At 37.7% G+C, this 19597-nt stretch overlaps 1 protein-coding gene across 1 annotated transcript; it reads right to left on the bottom strand.

Annotated features, from left to right (window-relative positions):
• Positions 1-7138: 7138 nt before the first annotated feature.
• Positions 7139-18822, bottom strand: LOC106716063 (tripeptidyl-peptidase 2). Its single transcript, XM_014509492.2, has 25 exons — positions 18644-18822; positions 18433-18564; positions 17749-17935; positions 17516-17666; positions 16559-16722; positions 16120-16363; positions 15489-15619; positions 15253-15415; positions 15095-15165; positions 14609-14748; positions 14311-14488; positions 12975-13140; positions 12735-12901; positions 12470-12648; positions 12156-12373; positions 11945-12056; positions 11694-11816; positions 11259-11414; positions 11097-11185; positions 10364-10614; positions 9540-9651; positions 9377-9449; positions 9220-9305; positions 8659-8830; positions 7139-8454 (listed from the first exon to the last, which is right to left on the bottom strand). The coding sequence occupies exons 1-25, from the start codon at positions 18806-18808 to the stop codon at positions 8245-8247; spliced, it is 3840 nt and encodes a 1279-aa protein (XP_014364978.2). The 5' UTR covers positions 18809-18822; the 3' UTR covers positions 7139-8244.
• Between the last annotated feature and the right edge of the window lie 775 nt (positions 18823-19597).

The following is a 19597-nucleotide window of genomic DNA, read 5'->3' as shown; positions in this document are numbered from 1 at the left end:
GACAGCCAGAAGGGAAAATGTATTGAAGATTATGTTTCCAAAGAACTACTTATTAACGTAAAAGTAAGCTTTTATTATTTATTAAAAACTTAACATTAAGTGAACAAAAAAAACTTAAAGTTCTTAAAAAATGTATAATAAAGTTTCATTGCGTCTTCTCCGTTGATTAGAGGTAGGCAACTCATCTGCAATTGGCAGTAGTGATGTAACGAATATTCGCATTCGCATTCGCATTCGCCAATATTCGCATATTTTTCGATATTCGCATTCGCATTCCTATTCGCAAAAAACGATGCGAATATTTAGCGAATGTATTTAACAAACAAAAAGGAAATTATTACATGGTTGCATATGAAATGATAACACAACTGATAAGATTTATATATTTTTATTTAACCATACTTGAATTAAAAAAAAATATTATGGAACAGTCTTGGTAAGCAACTAAATTAGAAACACTTTCTCTTTTGTTCTTGTTAGTCTAATTAAAATATTAACAAAATCACAACTTAACTCCACCACAGAAAAAATAATGAATGTCCATGCCTTACATATATTTTGAAAAAAATCTAATTCTAAATTCAAGTATCTTTTGTGAAAACAGAACTTCAGAGATCCAATCAAATCTAAGTATAATATTAATTTATAACCTTTTTGGCTTTAATTATATATTTTTCCATCCCGCTAGATATTTTATAAGAATTAAATATGATAATGAAATATAAACTTAAAAAATCAAATAATGAATACTTGACTATTTGTAAATAAGCTTTTTACAAAAACAAAAAATATTTATTTCTATTTAAAATTGGGTTAAATTTGGGAAATGCAATAACACCAAACTAACCTCAAATCAAAACAATACTTTTCGAATGAACTTTCTGTGACTAACTTCGTTCATTCAACCTGTATCGGCTCGGCTATGTTCAATTTAAACATGGCCGACACGAAATGTCAAACATTTTGCGCGCGCTTTATTTGAAATTTAACATTCGCATTCGCGAATATTGAAGATGAATATTCGCATTCGCATTCGCATTCGCGAATGTGAAAAATCCAACATTCGTTACATCACTAATTGGCAGCGGTCGCTTCGTTTTTTCGATGAATTCAGGTGGCCCCTTGCGCGATTGCCACTTTATAATATGAAAAAAAAAAACATACAAATAGAGATACTAATACAAGTCTAGATATAGCGACACTAAAGAAGGTAACTTGTGTAGTATTGTATAGCAACAGGTGAGCTAAATGAAACGGCCGCATAAATTGCCGTCCGCCGTAAAACTTGTAGCGCGCTTTCGGTGTTATTACATTTTTACGTGTTCCATAAACCAACGTGAATTCTGCAAGATTAATAAAGTATAAAAGAAATAAGTATCTGATAACAAAACGTTGTATTAAATCATAGATTGCGTAGTTCTATTGCAATGCATCGTTTGAGGTTTGTAATCGAAATGTTTTAGCGTATTTTGTATGGTGTGATCCGTGCTACTGAACCTTTTAATGCATAAATTATTTTTAATAGTAGTAAACAAAGTGAAATATAATTAAATTTTCTGAGATTTTAATCGTGTTTGTTTCATTGTGTATTCCATTAAAAACTCTACCATTCAAGTTTTAAGTTTAATTTAAATATGCGGTCCAGTGCCAAAACATAAAGATAGGAAAACTGACCCTCCCTGCTATTGAAATCTTGGAGTTGTGCCCGAGTCGAGTCCCAAAAGATAAATATGTCAACTGATAAAACAAATTCTATTCCGTACTTATACATATAATAGAAGTGAAATTTCAGCAGTAATTTTTTTTATTCTTCCACAAAACAACCATCATCATCAACCTACCTTTCGTAGGGGGTCGGCACTATATTTACTACTCTTTCATATTCTTCCATCTATCAGCCGTCATGTGTAAGCTCACTCCCTTCTTACGCATATCCTCTTTCACACAATCCATACTTTTTCTTCGGTCTTCTTCTAACTTTGTGACCATCCACATTCAATCTTAATTTCTTATTTATGTGATCATCATCTCCACACAATATATCTAATCCAGGTCAGCATGACCTTCTGCTCCATTTCTCCATCAATAACGCTATTTTCAAACATTGCTCTACTACACATTCTTGACTTTATCAAAACCAATAATGGATGAAATATTTTGCAGCTCTGTATCGTAATTAAATAACTCATAAGTAAACAAATCATTATTATCTTCAACTTATAATAAAATGGAGAATCCAATATTACAAATACAACGTACTCGTGACACATGCTTCTAATATCTGTATTTTAATTTTGAAGTTAAGAAGTAAGTGGAAATTCGTTTCATTATGTGAGCACTTTGGAAATTCTGATTTCATATTTTCCTCATCGTAATTCTGTCATCTGGAGAATATATTTGATTTGTTGAATATGCCGAGCGAATTACTCATGGAAATGTCTGATATTGAAATACTCATATATTATTGTATATAATATAGAAATATCCCCCGATACCTCAATTCGTATTTTTCCATATAGCAGGCAACCTATCTATTGTTCCGTATTAGTACATACAGTTGGAATTAATGCAGAATTTCAAATCACAATAATTATGTCACAATACACGTTTTAAATTCTGTTTAGTGTAACAGTTAGCTTGTTGTATTTGGAAGCTTATTAAACCACTATCTTTGAGCAATCATTTTTTTATGAAACCGCAAATTATTTATATCGCGGATATCGCATTTCGAAATGCGGTTTTATAAAATTCGTATCCTTTTTCTAGTTTTTACATTATTCTATTGGATTCCAAAGACATCATTTTTTAGGTTTAATATAAATGCAGTCAGGGTAGAATAGCATCAATAATTAGATGGCTATCACAATGTTTCAGAATGGAGAAATGTTCATGTCACAATCGATATTACAGTCCAACGTCTATTTCCGAGCAAATTCACACAGACGGCAGACGACGAGGCGAAGTTATTCGATATTTGTGCATTCAGAGAGTACATTAAGACTGCGACTGCGAACACATTTCAAATTGATGTGCATTGTTTCACCAGTGAGGCATAAAAGCCTCCTAGCGAACTCAAATTCATGCACACTTAGTGACATATATACCTATATTGAAGTTTAAATATCAAAAGGTTGTGATTATGAATATGCCTGTGGTTTGTCTTTTAAAAGTTTAATCATCAAATATATCTGTCTGATCTGAATTTTTTATTTCAAAATATGTTCGTATAATCCTTTAGAATAATCTCTAAGATGATTTCGAGTTGATTCAGATTCTGAAATCGTAGTAATGCAGTCGGGAAAAAATCTCATTTCCCTAAGCTGGTTGGACCTAATCAACTAGTCGTGAAATTACCTCAGTCGTGGTCGTGGTTCCTCTCTGAGGTTATTTAAAATTAGCCAACTGATGAGGTGGCTGTAAGAAAAGAATTCCTATTAATATTCACTTTCCTAAAGCTTCTTTGAAAGGCGCTCAAAGATACTGAAATTTATTACAATGTTTAGGTGTCAGGATAAGAAAAATAATTACACACAATCATTACATCCAATATATAAAATTCTCGTGTCACAGTTTTCGTCACCGTACTCCTCCGAAACGGCTTGACCGATTCTTATGAAATTTTGTGAGCATATTCAGTAGGTCTGAGAATCGGCCAACGTCTATTTTTCATCCCCCCCCCATTTAGTTTTTTTAACTGCGCGCGGACGGAGTCGCGGGCGACAGCTAGTAGATTAATAAGAATCTTATAATAGTATTTTTTAACGCTTCATTCCAATCCTTTACTTATTGGAAATGAGTAGGGTGGAGATTAGAATTCGGAATTAGCTTAAATATTTAATTCTAAACTTTTTAATTCTCTTCACATTCACAAGGAGAACAACGTTTTCGGTTAGTTTACGCGCAGGACGTGTGGAATAAACACCGAATAGTTTGGTTAGCAGAGTTGCGACGTGCCTCGAGCCACTCTCCTCTCGCTGGACGGTAAATACCACTAATGAAGTAGACCGCCCCGGGCCGGAGCGCACTCTAAACACCCTGCTGTTATAATCTAGCTAGTTTTAACTTAAAACAATTTATTTCTTCTGTATTTACTTGATCATACTAACAAACTAAAACGTATACATGAAGATATGAAACATTTTCTTAGAAAATGCTTTGTAAACTTTTCCAATTTTGTCGCGTAATAATATATTTTAGGCTATATTTGCGCTCTGCGGAAATGAGTTTCGTAAGCTATTAATACATTTTTATCGTATTATTCGATCTTTTATTTGATCTTTATCGAAATTTGTAATTAGCCTATCCAGACATTCGCACGACGACGCTTCGACGTTAACGAGACACAAAATTAAAGTTATACAGATGTTGCCAACAATTTAATTACTAAACTTCTTTCTGCAATTCAACGAGGGATTAAATTTCCCGTTACTGATTGATTTTCCAAATTGCCTATAAATCATTTTGATATAAAACTCGAATATTATTAAGTTGTTTTATAAATATACTAGCTATCGCCCGCGAATCCGTCCGCGCGCAGTTAAAAAAAAAATGAAAAATAGATGTTGGCCGATTCTCAGACCTACTGAATATGCTCACAAAATTTCATGAGAATCGGTCAAGCCGTTTCGGAGGAGTATGGCAACGAAAACTGTGACACGAGAATTTTATATATTAGATAAGAAAATATTTTACAATAATAAGAAGCATGTTTGGTTGTATTTTTTACAGGTAGGAGGTAGCTGATGTGGTTTTATTTTTTACAGATTTCTATTTCCAGTCAATTCGTTATTTCCTCCGCGAAATTTATTCGGCTAAGTAATGGCAATTATTCATCAAATGCAATATACCTGTGTATTTTATTCGCTCGCTTCGTGTTCCCGAGCAATAAATTCGCAAAGGTAAATTGGCTTCTGTTTAATCTGTTGTAAAGTAATCGAATACCATTATTTCTACTTTATGACAACCCTGTTAAAAGCCAAGCGAATGGAATCTATTTTCTGTAATACTCCAAAAACGTCGTGATTTCTTTTTTACACATAAAAAATAAACATGACCCTTACGTATTTGCATACTTAATAAAAATACAATAAAGATTTACCACTGTTACTTCTGCATCGACTTTACGATGTCATCAAACTGAGGCAATAAGTGACTTATTCTTTTACTGCTGAATTATTGACTCTGCGTCTCGCCAAAGATTCTTTTTTAAGCTTTAAATGTTGCTATTTCACATCACTTAAATAGCAACTCGTTGGCACTCCCAACGTCTAGACATCGGGGTTTTACAACTTTAAAATATGAATTTATTCCGTGAAATCATTAGATGTCATTTTATTTCTTGAAATGTACTTTTAGAAAAATCGACATGTATACAAATTGGACTTGATACTTTCTGTAAAAAATTATGAGCGACTTTATAACATCTGACTGTCAATTATACTGTTAAATAAATTATATGAAACCTTACAATAAAGAAACTTAAATTAGATCTCCCGCCAACTGCTTCAAACTGGCGCTGCTACATTCAAGATGACGCCAAGAGAGCGAGGGCCTGACCATAGAGCAAAACTTTCGTTTTTCCATCGTCGCAAATATGGGGTTGCCACATTTAAATATATTTCAAAAAAATTGGGTGTCATAAAACTCAAATGATATTTATTTATACACATCTTGATTAACAACCATGAAAAAAAAAATATTCATGACCACTACCAACCTTCAGATGTTGACACATGCAAGCACAGTCGCATTAACTGACGGTTCCTGCAATTTTGGACCTTATACCTTGCTATTAAGCATTACATTAAATGCACAAATCTTTTAGCTCTGTGATCGATAAACTGAATCTGAAAAACTAAAAAGGAAGTAAACACCAACATCTCTTAAAAAATTTAAAAATCCTGAAATTAATTTCTGAACAATAAACAGTTATTTTTAATGGCCCCATAAATCAATATTTTGTATGTTTGTTTTAACATCGAAAGTAAATTAAACAATTTTACAAATTAGGGAGGGTCTCTTGTGTTGTGCACACAAATAAAAACAACAAATTTTGTGTAATATTGCCGATCTGTATATATTTTCAATTTCATTTTACAAATCAATTTTCTTAAGTTACCATTTCCTTTTCCAATTTATCTTATATATAATTCAATTAATAACATTGAACAGTTTGAATTTTGAGTTGTAGCATTATTCTTTGTGGGTACATATTCATACCTGGCAATACTTTTACCGAAGCGATTCAAGGAAGCAATTGTTACTCTATTCTCTTTCCAGCAGACCTAACAAGTCTACGTAGATTTATCTGTCAATGTCCACTGATACGATGTGTAACATAAAAAAAAATATAAAATCTTTTGACTTTTTTTGACTTTTTATTCTTTATTCCAATATTTTAACTTGATATAAAATAAATATCTTCTAGATTAATATTAATTAAATTTAATTTTAATCTTAGAGGATTTCATATTTTTCTATCAACGTAAATACTGAACAGTTCAGTGGACATTAGAATAAACAATCCCAACGCGTACAGTACTTTCTAGACCATAGACAAAAGCGTTGCAACATTTTTCACATCACTACCATCTTGAATCTACAGCTTCGTTCTTCGCACAAACAATTACACTAATGAGGTCATCATTCTAACAAAAAAAAAATACATTGTCGATAAAAAAATAAAAAAAAACATTAACTAGTCTGTTGAGCACACGCCGAGAACACGTTAGCACCCTGTTGTATTTTATAATAGTAAAAAAAAATTAAATAGATAAATTTTATAGAAACGCTATGAATTCCTTCTGAAAGTAATTATCTATTTAAAAAATTTAGCATATCTATAAAATCTAACAGGCTCAATACATACATACATACAACTTCATTATCGCTGCAACTTTACAGAGCTGTTTGAATTAAAAAAACCTAAACATAGAGGTAGGCAATACATAATACAACTTATATATTAACTAATATACTTAACTTGTTAAAAAAATCTTAAAAGCAACTTTTTTCTATATTTAACCATGAAATTCTACTGAAGTAAAACTTGTATTGACATATTGCTGTCTTTATTCATTCAAATACAATAAACAAAGTTGGCAATATAATCTTATACAAGTCCTACAACAGTCGAAACTACACAGTAAAAAATATTGTACAAATTGAAAAGAGGGATATTATGAGAAATATAACAACAATTGTAGAGTGTACTTTGCAGCGTTTATGTGATGCATCTACTTGTACAAATGGAGTTGAACAATGGAGAGAATTGAACACAATATACATCATCAGCTCACTATACTTCCCCGTTGAGAGGCTCTGAATCTTCAACAAGTCAGAAATGACTGGTCTGGTCCAGTTCGGGTTGACTTCACATATATCTTTGAATTTCTTCTCAGATATGTGCAGCATCACGTAAGAACGTCGGATAAATGTACATATTTAAATCAAAAAACACTTTGTGCATGTCAAAATTCGAACCGAGGACCTGTAGATTGCAAGTCAAATGTTTAACCCCTGAGCCACCGATGCTAGCAACACAATATTACATATGAATAAAATGCCTTCATTTTAAAATTGATTAAATGACAAACCTCATGTATTTCTCCATTTTAAATTATTCCATACAATAGTGTATAAAAATTACTATATAAGATTTATATAATGTTCAATTTCCTCCATACTATTTACCTATGTGATTGACCTACCTACTTAGTTATCACAACTATCGACATATGGATTTTATTATCTACTTCTAATACTTGAATTCATTGATAAATATTTTCTATTGACGCAATAAATGATCAAAAATAAGTAATACATACAAAACATTTGTATACACAAACAAATTTCAACTGTAAACCGTTTGCTATAAAGTTCAAATTGACTGTGGCAATAATTTTATATTGGTTTCTATTTGTTGGTGTTATACTATAAAATTTGTTAACATCATATAAATCTATGATCTAGGTCTATCTAAGTAAACATGACTTTATCGTAAATAAAGAAAAGCCTTATGAAGTGACAGTACGTGTAAAGCAAGTTCTTACAAATTAAAAATTGATTGTACATAAGTTAAGATAAATGAAATACATAAGTTTATGATGTAAAAAAAAATAATACCAGCAAAGAGAGAATTTAAAATGTAATACATATAGTGTGAAGCGGGCAGCTGCGGGCGTGCCTGGGGGCGTGTCTGGGGGCGTGTCTGGGGGCGTGCCTGCGGGCGCGGGGGGGCGTGCCTCAGAAGGGGCGGTAGTGTGGGGGGTACTTGGCGGGGAGGGCGCGCAGTGCGGCGAGGGCGAGGTGGTGCCAGCCCAGCTGCCGGTACGCGCCCAGCAGCCGCTCCTCCACCTCGCGCGACGGCCTCTCCTCCAGGATCTTGTTCAGCAGCTTGATGGCGCGCCCCCAGTGCTTCAGCGTGAAGCAGTGCCACACGCCGTAGTGCTGCACCTGCATAACAATGTCTTAACAATACTAGCTGTCGCCTGCGACTCCGTTCGTGCGGAATAAAAAAAACTTAATAAGTATCACATGTGTTCTTCCAGACTATGTTCTATCATCGAAATCCGTTGAATCATTTCAGAGATACCTTCAAACAAACAAACATCCATCTATCCATCCATCTAAACATTCGCAAGTAAGCATGTGTGATACCTTGGTGTCTGTGAGGTCCGCGAGACGCAGCAGGTCGGCGAGGTTGTTGTGGAGCGCGTCTTCTATCTTGTCTCGTGCTGCGCCGCCCTGCGCCAGCGCGTGCAGCCGGCACAGCGCCGCCCCGCGCCGGCACAGCGCCTCCACCGCCCACCCGCGCAGCCGCTCCTGCTCCCTGCAGTACACCACACATGTCTCTTACATCATCATCATCATCATCATCACCTCACTATACATCTCCACTGAGGGGCTCGGAGCCTACCCTAAGTTAGGTATCACTAGGCCATAGTCAACCACACTGACTCAGTGCGGGTTGACTTCACACATATCATTGAATTTCATCTCAGATATGTGCAACATCACGATGTTTTCCTTCATCGTAAGAACGTCGGATAAATGTACATATGTAAATCGAAACTCGAAAAACACATTGGTATATGGCGGGATTCGAACCTAGGAACTGCAGATTATAAGTCAAGTGCTTAGCTCCGCACTTTACTCTAGTGACTAGAAACAAATTTAATTTAATATCAATTCATATTTAAAAGACAATATATGACTGACTGTTTAATCTTGGTGGCATCTGCGCGTGTGTCATTCTTCATGCCGAGGTAAGCCAGCAGCTTGTCCTGGTCGATCTGTTTTATCACCTGCCGACAATGAATACTGTCACAAACATGTTACATCACAAATATTTCATCATATAACGTGTGATGATCACCTTGTCAGCAATGGTGATGAGCTGCTCGCACCAGGCTGTCGTCACATCGGGCTCCTCCGCCGCGTGTGGCAATCTGAAAACACATTAATAAAAATTAGATCGCCTTAATTATTAGTTATTATTTTCCACTAAAGTTATAGTTTCACACCAAAAAGTTAGTTACTTCTTAGGGTCAGTGGGCGAGTCGACACTGTTGAGGTATGCGACATGCGTGCCCAGGTAGCCGGGATACTTCTCCAGCATCTCCTCGTACAACTGCTCCAGCTTGTCACCCTCTACAATCACACAATCTCATATAAATAGGTAACACAAGAGTCAGTAGTTTTTAATGTTAGTCAATAAATGGTTTAACATAATTTATCCGTAATATTGTATACTTTTTTTCTACTTTCACAAAGTTAATGAATAAGTGAATGACTAAATTATAATAGCTCACTAAGTGTGCTTTTATAAATGTTAAAAAAGTATAACAAGGTATATTTCATACTGTAGCTGTCGTGTTGTTTTTTCTTTTATTCCATTTTTAGGTTCATGTAGTTTTTACATAATCTCTGATAGAATTAACTGCGTTAAGCAGCGCCTATCACATCTGACCAAATCCTTTGACTATAACCAGCCGAGTAACGTTGAGCGCATGAAGTAACATGCGAATGAATGAATGAATGACGTGAATCAATAAATGAGTGAATGAATGAATGAGTGATTGAATAAATGAGTGAATGAATGAGTGAATTAATAAGTGATTGAATGAGTGATTGAATGAATGAGTGAATGAATGAATGACTGATTGAATGAATGAATGATTGAATGAATGAATGAAGTGAGATATTTATGAATGAAGTGAGATGTGAGTGAATGATTGAACGAATGAAAGAAGTGAGTTACGAATGAAGTGAGAAGTGAGTTACGAATGAAGTGAGAAGTGAGTTACGAATGAAGTGAGATGTGAGTGAATGATTGAATGAATGAGAGTGTCAGTGTACCTACCTAGCTTGGCGAGCCAGGTGGCGGCGAGGTCGCGGTGCGCGTCCGCATACTCGTCGTGTCGGCGAGGCGTGGCGTGCGTGGCGTGTGTGGCGTGCGTGGCGTGCGTGGCGTGCGGCGCGGGCGTGCGGCGCGGCGGCTCGCAGGGCGCGGCTCGCACGAGGTACACGTCCACGCGACGTCCGAACTCGTCCTTCGCGAACGTCACCGTGCCCGACAACGTCTGACCCACCGATATAGTCGACCTGCTCACTCTGACATACACATACATTACATTACTGGACAAACGAGACAGCGATAATAAAATGACTTAGGCTTTAATGGACCATCTCTTGTCTGCGTTTCAAAACAAACACTTTATTTTTTTATTTAAACTAAATAAACTGTAATGTTTTTATGTAACACTTTCTAATTTTGGAATATAATCGAAAACATAGAAAAAGAGATTTCACGATGAAAAGTTACGGCGAGTGAGATTTGAACTCACTCATATCACTGTTTTATAGAATTTCATCTGTCATGTTAACTATATATGTTACATGTCAAAATCTGTTCAGTCGTTTAGGGGCCCCCACACAATAGAATTTACATATATACAAACTGACATATATAAAAACAAACTTACATACACGGGAAAACATTACAAAATACAAAAGGGCAAATAATCGCTAGCAAATTACATTTGAAATGTCTGTAGCGGGGATGCTTCAATTTCAAACTATATAATGTGACTCACTTGTCAGCGGGCACGGGGGCAATGTATATAGGCAGGAGATGACCACTGTGCAGCTGCGCACTGGTGAACTTCTTGCCACCTGTCACCGCCTGCAATTACATCAGTTTCATAATAATATATAGGTTATAGGTATTGAAGATTCTGTGAGGTGTGTGGTTGTACCTGCGAGTGCGAGCAGTAGACATCGAGGGTGATGGGCTGCGGCAGACGCTGCTGGATGACGACGGGCAACTCCTGCAGCCGCTCCAGCAGCGCGCGGCTCTCGTGTCGCACTCCCAGCCTCAGGACGTACTCGCCCTTCTCCAGCTTCACAGAATACTACAACAACAATCATTATATTTATACAAGTATAATATATTATTAATTGTAAATTTTAGATGGATGGATGGATGTTTGTTTGAAGGTATCTGCAGCACGGCTCAATAGATCTCGCGAATGAAATTTGGCATATAGAGCATAGTATGTCAGTTTTTTTTTTAATAAGTAAAGCCGAACAATTCTAAATTAAATAATTCTTATTTGCGGAGCACTGGAAGTTATTATTGTATTTATCATTTTGAAGATGCTTTATTACTGAAGTTATAAGACTCGTGTTACCTTGGACGGGTAAGCGTCGCCGACGGCCATCAGCTGCTTGCAGCTGTTGTACAACATCCACATCTGAGACTCGTACTCAGACTCGTACAATGTGTCGCACAACAACGACACTATAGGTGACACCTGACAACATTAACAAACTACTTCCAGAATACAATTATTTTACAAAAAAAAAAGTAAGCAATACTTTATTTAAAAAAAAAAACTGTATAAAATATGTGTTAAAAGTTATAAGTAACCGGGTACAGTACCTCTGTGGCCTTGGCTATGTGAAAGTTGTATGTGTTGATGAGCTGGTATATCTGTCTGCCTGGCGGGATGACGTCACGCGCACTCAGCGGCGCCAGCTTGCTCTCCGCCGGTCTGCGCAACAACACTTACATCAAATACACATCCAACATAACAGTTATATAATTCCTGTCCCAAATTATACAACTAATAGGTTTTCTGTGTAAGTAATACCTGTAGACCGGCTCCGTGTGCTTGAGCTGGGCTACGGGCTGCACCTCCTGCAGGCGCAGCGCTGAGAGCAGCACGGGGGCGGGGGCCTGCGCTCCGCCCAGCCACAGCTGCGACCCGAAGTCCGGCCTCAGCCCGTGGAACTCCACGCTGTAGTCCACCACCAGGTCGCCGATGTTCGCCCAGTACTTCGCTATCGCCACCTCCAGCGTCACACCGCCCTGTGTATACACCAAGAAAAATTATCAGATTTTTCATATGAAAAATTACAATGTCAACTAAAGTTTGTTGCAGATGTAGATGTATGTGTAACCGACCACAACTTGGAAGGGCAGGTAGGTGGGCGCCTCCGCGGTGACGTTGAGCAGCTTGTGCGTCTCGTGCGAGCGACAGCTGCGCTGGGGCAGCAGCTGCATCGTGTGCACCAGGAACCGGCCCGAGCGCTCGCGCTCCGCCGTGCTCAGCCGCAGCACCGCCCACGTCGCGTCCGCCGGCGCTGACAACATAACGTCACATCGTCACATACACACTACAACTGTCTGTCAACCAACCGAACGAGAGCTGGAAAAGTTGTATAGTTACCTATAACGAAGTGTCGCTTTATAGTGGCGGGTTTGAAGAGCACGTCGCGCTCGGCGAAGCGCGGGCTGGCGGGCGCGTCCAGCGGCAGCGGCTGCGGCTGCAGCACTGTGATGTTGACGCGGAACACCGGCCCCTTCTCCACACACGATACGTCGTACGCGTTTATACTGCACACGACACGACACGAGTGTCAACATACACATATACACACACGCAGAGGTCGCAGCAGAGATGCGGTACCTGGCGTGGTGCGCGCCGGGCGGCAGGTGCGCGGTGCGCAGGCGCAGGGCGAGCGTGCGCGCGGCGTTCATGAGGTCGAGATGCGCGGGCGCAGAGACCCAGGTCGCGGCGCAGGTCAGCGCCAGCCGCACGCCGAACGCGATCTGCTTGGGAATGACCGACTTGTCTGCAACACGCATCATTCTACATACGTTTTTTTGTATCTGTTCACCAAATAAATATCGCTCACTTATAGCTATAGTTAAATCTATATACCTAAAGTTAATTACCCGCCATTAGATACATGATATTTATCCACACTTAAAATTACAATGCTTTTAAACGATTTAACGGTTTATAGTTTCTCTCTGCCACATAAAATAAATGAATCAACAATAATCTATAGGCAATATGCAATTAAATATCTTAGCAAATTTTTTAAACTAAGCAATCCATGTGTTCTTAGTATAAATTCAATTGCTAAAAATAAAAAATGAAACTATGCTATTATTAGAAATAACGAACTATTTAACTCGACATATGTACTTGTTCACTATATAACATGAATCAACATACATGTTAAACATATAAACATACCGCACGAGCACTGAGGAGCAACACATCCCACATGTACCATCCTAACCTTGTCCCCGCAGCCTACGGGTGACAATGTGCATTGCAAACACTTCTCTAAACACGACCATTACTAATTATAACGAAAATATAGCAATTTCATAATGTATTACTTTCTTATATCAAGACATTATTATTAAAATTAAAGAGATATTTCTCCAATCCAAAATGGATTCTAAAACTTAGTTATATTTAGCAAAAACTCATTTAAACCGATGCTTTTGAACCTGGGAGTTGTCTTAACATAATATGGCACTACAATAATATCATACAAAAGTGCAGATAAATGTATGTATATTTATTTGTGACAAAGCTGCACTAGATGTTAGAAGAATGCAGGATGTCGTTCAACAATAGTTATGGTACAGTGGTAAATCTCGCAACAGCAATATTTGTTGGTTGCACGATAGACCTTGTCCGATGCTGTACATCAACCACACAGAAGACACACCTTAAGTGGAAGCATGTTCGTTTAAAGTCTAATGAGTGTGTGTCGGAGCTATAATATTAGTCTCCTTTCCTTTCTCATCCATATCTTACAAGAAACGGTTTAGAAAGGAAGTGGATATTACATAAAAGGGAACCCATAGGACGGGGAAATATCTTCTTTCTGTGCATTCTCTCTTCCGTCGAATAACGGTAGGCAATGCATTTACAATAGCAGAATGTGTATAGATAGCGGTTGTTTTACCACTTTGACATATATAAAAAAAGAAATACTGACTGTGCAGGTCTGTGTGGTCGAGCAGGAAGTGAGGCTCCACTGTGACACCGATGTCTTGTGGTGGGTCTGCGGGACGAGGACGCAGCAAGATGCCCTTGCCATTGTGTGGCCCACATTGCAAGCTGAATGTAACATCTCGCTCCACCTCGCTGTGGTATTTAGTTAGTATCTCGAACGCCTGGAAATAAAATACATTGTTTTCTAATTTCCCTTAAAATTTATCTTTTAATTTCATAACCAACATATAGCAATAAATGTCATAATTAAGGTAATATGTGTTGGATTATAATATGTGTACCCTTTCAATATTAAGCAGACCGCAGCCCTGCGCCCAGGGCTCCACGTGTGCGAGGTACGTGGCGGAGTTCTCCAGCGCGCGCTTCATGCTGTACGGTGAGTGTGGCAGCGCACGCGCACGCAGACCCGATATTAGCGCCGCTACAATTATCACAAAAATTATAATTAAATCGACATATCAACAAATTATACTGAAACTTTATAAACAAACAACATTAAAATTAATTTGAACAAATTTTTTTTTACGAAGATCATCGTTGGCTCGGGGATTAAGCACTTGACTTGCAATATGCAGGTCCAGGGTTTGAATCCCGCAATTTACATATGTACATTTATCCGACTTTCTTACGGTGAAGAAAAACATTGTGGTGGAACCTGCACATATCGGAGAATTCAAAGATATGTGTGAAGTCAACCCGCACTGGACCAGCGTGGTTGACTATGGCCTAGTCACTCCTTAAATACAGTAATAAAAATTACAACTTACCAACAGCACCGGCAACATGAGGAGCTGCCATCGACGTGCCATTCATTAGTTGACAATTGCGCAGAGTGAACCTATGACAAATTATAATAAATAACTGATACAAAATGGCGTAAGACAGTGTCAAAGTCAAAGTGTAAGTGGCGGTGTGTGTTGTGTACCTGGCGACGGAGGCGACGGCGCCGCCGGGGGCGCACACGGAGACTCCGGGGGCGCCGTCAGCGCACGGCCCGCGCGAGCTCCAGCTGAACGCGCCCGCAGTGCTCGCCGCGCGCATCGAGTACGCCGCGCTCATCATCTCCGCAGATACGTACGCGCCCACACCTAGCATTACACATTCAACTATTTACTCTTCTTTCTTGTAAGGGCAGTGGTAGTGGCAGAAAATGTTAGCTACCTATGAGTACGGGGTGCGCGATGTCTGGTGGAGTACCGACGGTGCAGAGCGCGGGTCCGTGGTTGCCGGCAGACACCACCCACGACACACCGTACCGGTTCACCACTGAACTTATCACCTCGCCCACACGACTGGAATGTGTCACAACATTTATCTCAATTAGGGAAATCTTATTCCAGTTATATTACTTTCATTAAATGTTTATTTTAAAACAAAGCACACTTAGAATTATCTTAAATTATTACTTTATAAAAAAAACTATCAGCCGCGACTCCGTCGGCGAGGAATAGACAAAAATTGAATTAGTAGCCTATGTATTCTTCCATACAATGTTCTACATCTGTGCCAAATTTCATTATTGAGACATTCTACAGATATTTCTATTATTCACATTTATAATATTAGGAAGATAACATTTACCTATATCAATATTATATCCTCTACAAAGTTATTTATATCTCTTAATTGCGTATTTATTCAAAAGTTCAACATAAACTTTTTAATCCATTTTCACTGTATAAAATTATCGTTAAATTTACATAATCACAGAATATTTATCATTCTGATCTATTAAATTTTAGTGACTACATCTATTTCTACATGAAAGTTGATATCAGATAGATGCACTAACCCGGAGTTTGACCAGTGGGCATGTTCCCCATAGCTCATGTTGATGACGTCGATCTTCTTGGTGTTGGTGAGGTCCATGATCTTGAGACAGGCGCGCACGAGGGCGGTGCCTGTCTCCATGGAGCCGAGGCGGCCATCGCCGATGGTCAGGGAGACTATCTGAGCACCAGGCGCCACACCATTGCGCTCCGTCTCTTCGGGGAAGTAGCCAGCCGCTATCGCCGCCACGTGTGTGCCGTGCGTTGCTGCATACATTCATTCAATTAACTCTTACATCTATAATACCACTCACAGATTACAAGCTCTAGTATCTATACCTCTCTATTGCTACTTTATCTGATGAGTGAAAACAGTCTCTCACTTTTATTCTGTCTAACAAAAACTTCAGTCAATGAATAGCGATATTTGCCCACTTGAAGTGATTTTTGAATGTAACTCACAGCACATTCCGACCACTTCCAACACGTCGCCATCATCGTGCACGTTGATGCTGACGGTCATCTCGTCGAGGGAGGTGAGGTGTGCGTGCTCGTGTGTCACGCTGTACTCTCCCAGTAATAAACCTTCCGACAGCTCCCCACTCTCTGTTGTGTCGATACAGGCCCTATATTAAAAGCAAATATTATGTAGAACTTTGGGTGAAAAAGATACAATAAAACTTATTTTCAAATATCTCAGAGTTTTACTTATCTTTAAAAGAAAGAAATTATCCTAATGTAACCTAATTGTGAATTACCAGCATAGTGATAACATATTATGATTTATCCCAGCAGGGTTGCCATCTAATGTTTGGTACCAGTGGAAGTTGGTTATGTAGCAATTAAACATATTATTTCTTGTAGATTTGTTTAATTAATGCTTAAATATATTATCATATTTTTTATGTAACTTATTCTATCTCAGCAATGTAATTTAAGATACTTGTGTGACCTTTTTTTTGGTGTCGAGGGGGAAATCTAAAGATACCCTGCCTTTAGGGGGGAAGACAGGGTTATGTGGGATTTGACCCACTAAAACCCCCTCGGCGGCCAAACTCAAGTGCAATAGAAGAGAGTTCCAGGATCTCCAAGGAACACACTGGAACCCTAAGATACATGTGTGACCTAGTCTCAGTGTTGGGATATTTCTTGATTTCACTTCAAGATTAGTAATGAGCTTTTCAACTTTAGAAACAGCTCTAAATCATTAAGCAACTGCAAAAGTGAGTTAATTTACCTCTATCTTAGTGTTCTTTAGACAATATATAATCTATTATAATCTTATCAAAAGAAATATATTTTTACCATCCACATTATTAGATCATTATCTACAATTTTATTTCTTACACTTGACATTGTAGAAAACTAAGTCTCATGAGTTTCTACTCAAACTGAAGTATTTAAGTAGATAAGTATTACCTCCAAATTTCACCATCATGAAATAAGACACAGTCATATGTGGGGCCAACATCTGTGTATTTCTTCTCTGCTGCTTGCAACACTTCTACTCGTGCCTCCAACTCTTCTTTGAGAAGTTTCTCATCAGCACTCAAATTAGGATTTTTAGCAGCTAGTATAAAAATCAACAGATTTTAAGTAAAATAATAAGAAATTATTTAGTGATAAATTAAAAATATTCTTACAAAACTTACCAACATCAGTTTCAAACTCGTGTAGTTTTGCATTAGCCTCAGCGAATGCTTTCTTATGTCCCACATCCCACAGGTGCTCCTTCCTATGTTCCTGCACACGCTCTTTTAGCTTTGTGGGGTAAATACTGAAAGGATATAATACTCCTGTTCTCCAAGTCCCGGTTGGATTCTTCCATGTCTCTGGAATCTAAGGAAATTGTTAAAAAATGATAAAGGATACATGAAGTTAAAACAAAGATCATGTAAATGTTTCTTTTTTATTTATAACACAAGTTGGAAAATGCCAGTTCCATGTATTATTGTAGTATTGCACCAGTTGAGCAGGCCATTTGTGCATTAACTAATATTGATGCTGACTCTACCGCTGTTCGATGTTGTATGATCTATTCCTTGTATATTATTTATTTTATACTGATTGTTTTAATGGCTCATAATATTAGCCAGTAATCTTATTCAATTATGATCACCATCAGCGATACAGATAACATATTTTCAAGCAAAAGAACTTGGAATTACCCCAAACCAAAATATGACAAAGAACAGCTGTGAATCACATCAGGTCAATGACCGAATGACATTGCGAATATGTGCAAGAACATTCGACCAGCAAGTATTTAACATGTACCTTTTGAAATTAAAATTGTACTAAGAATAATATTAACAACGATAATATATGTTCCTTACTTTAAGTTTCCTTCCTGTAATACCGGTAATGTGGCCATCGACAACTTTCTTGATAATAGTACTAGTATCGACATCTCCACATCCACTGCAATCAAATCTATCTATAACCTTTATTTCGCCTGTCGACGTTACCTAGTTGAAAGAAATGTATCAAAATTTAATCACAACAAAATAACAACCAAACAAACCATGACAAGTCAAAAATATACACCTTAAGGCCGGCGGCCGCAGGATCCACACCAGAATCTAGAATAGCTATTATAGTACCCCTGCCATCATACTCGGGATATTTATTTAAAAAAGACACTACTCCTGTTTCTTTTTTCGGTAATAATCCCCAAACAGGGAATTCACTCTCGATCGGTACTTCGGCCATTTTTGATGACCCGATATTTTGTGTTGCCAGTTACAAGTTGCTCACAAATGTGGCCATTTTATAAACCAAGTAGGGACCAGTCCCGGGTCCGGGTGGCAAAAATATAAGTCTGATCTCTTTTCAACAGTACCCTTTCCGTAAATGACCGTAAGTGACCGTAAATGAATTTTTTATTAAGTAGTAAAACCTCGTGAACACGGGCGCACCCGGCCTGCTGCTGATTTTTCGATTCCGCTTATTGTTTGTGATCGTGATATATTATTTGTCAGAACTGAGAACTTTGTACTGTAAAGAGCAATTTTAATCTATATACCGATAAACTGAATCGGTGGGAGGGATATTGTGATAACTCACTAGCGCCTTTCTGTCAATGTCAAAAAAGTGCCTTTTTCCACTGTCCCTGTTATGTTTTTTCTTTTAAGTCTCAGATTAAGTCATTTTCTATGCCCTTGTAGGTTGTAGGTTGTACATATTTTCTGACAGAACTAACCGCAATAGCATCGCCTCTATCACGAGTCAGTCATCCTTGTTTGACTATACCAACATATAGGTAAATTATTTCCAGTAAACTTTTTTTTTTCTTTTAAATTGCAGAAGATAGGCAAACGAGTCAACATTAATGATATTGCTAAAATAGAATAGTGACATCTGCCCAGAGGAAATCCCATACATTCTTTAATGCTATAAATATTATATCTCCGCTTTGATAAGCACTTATTACTTGAACTTGAACTGATCTATTGAATATGAACAAAACATTGTTGTTTTACATTCTTAATGTACATATTA

This window comes from Papilio machaon, chromosome 2 (genome assembly GCF_912999745.1).
Source record: "Papilio machaon chromosome 2, ilPapMach1.1, whole genome shotgun sequence".
NCBI lineage: Eukaryota > Metazoa > Arthropoda > Insecta > Lepidoptera > Papilionidae > Papilio > Papilio machaon.
The sequence above is the reverse complement of the archived record's forward strand: the minus strand, read 5'-3'. Positions and strand labels throughout refer to the sequence as shown.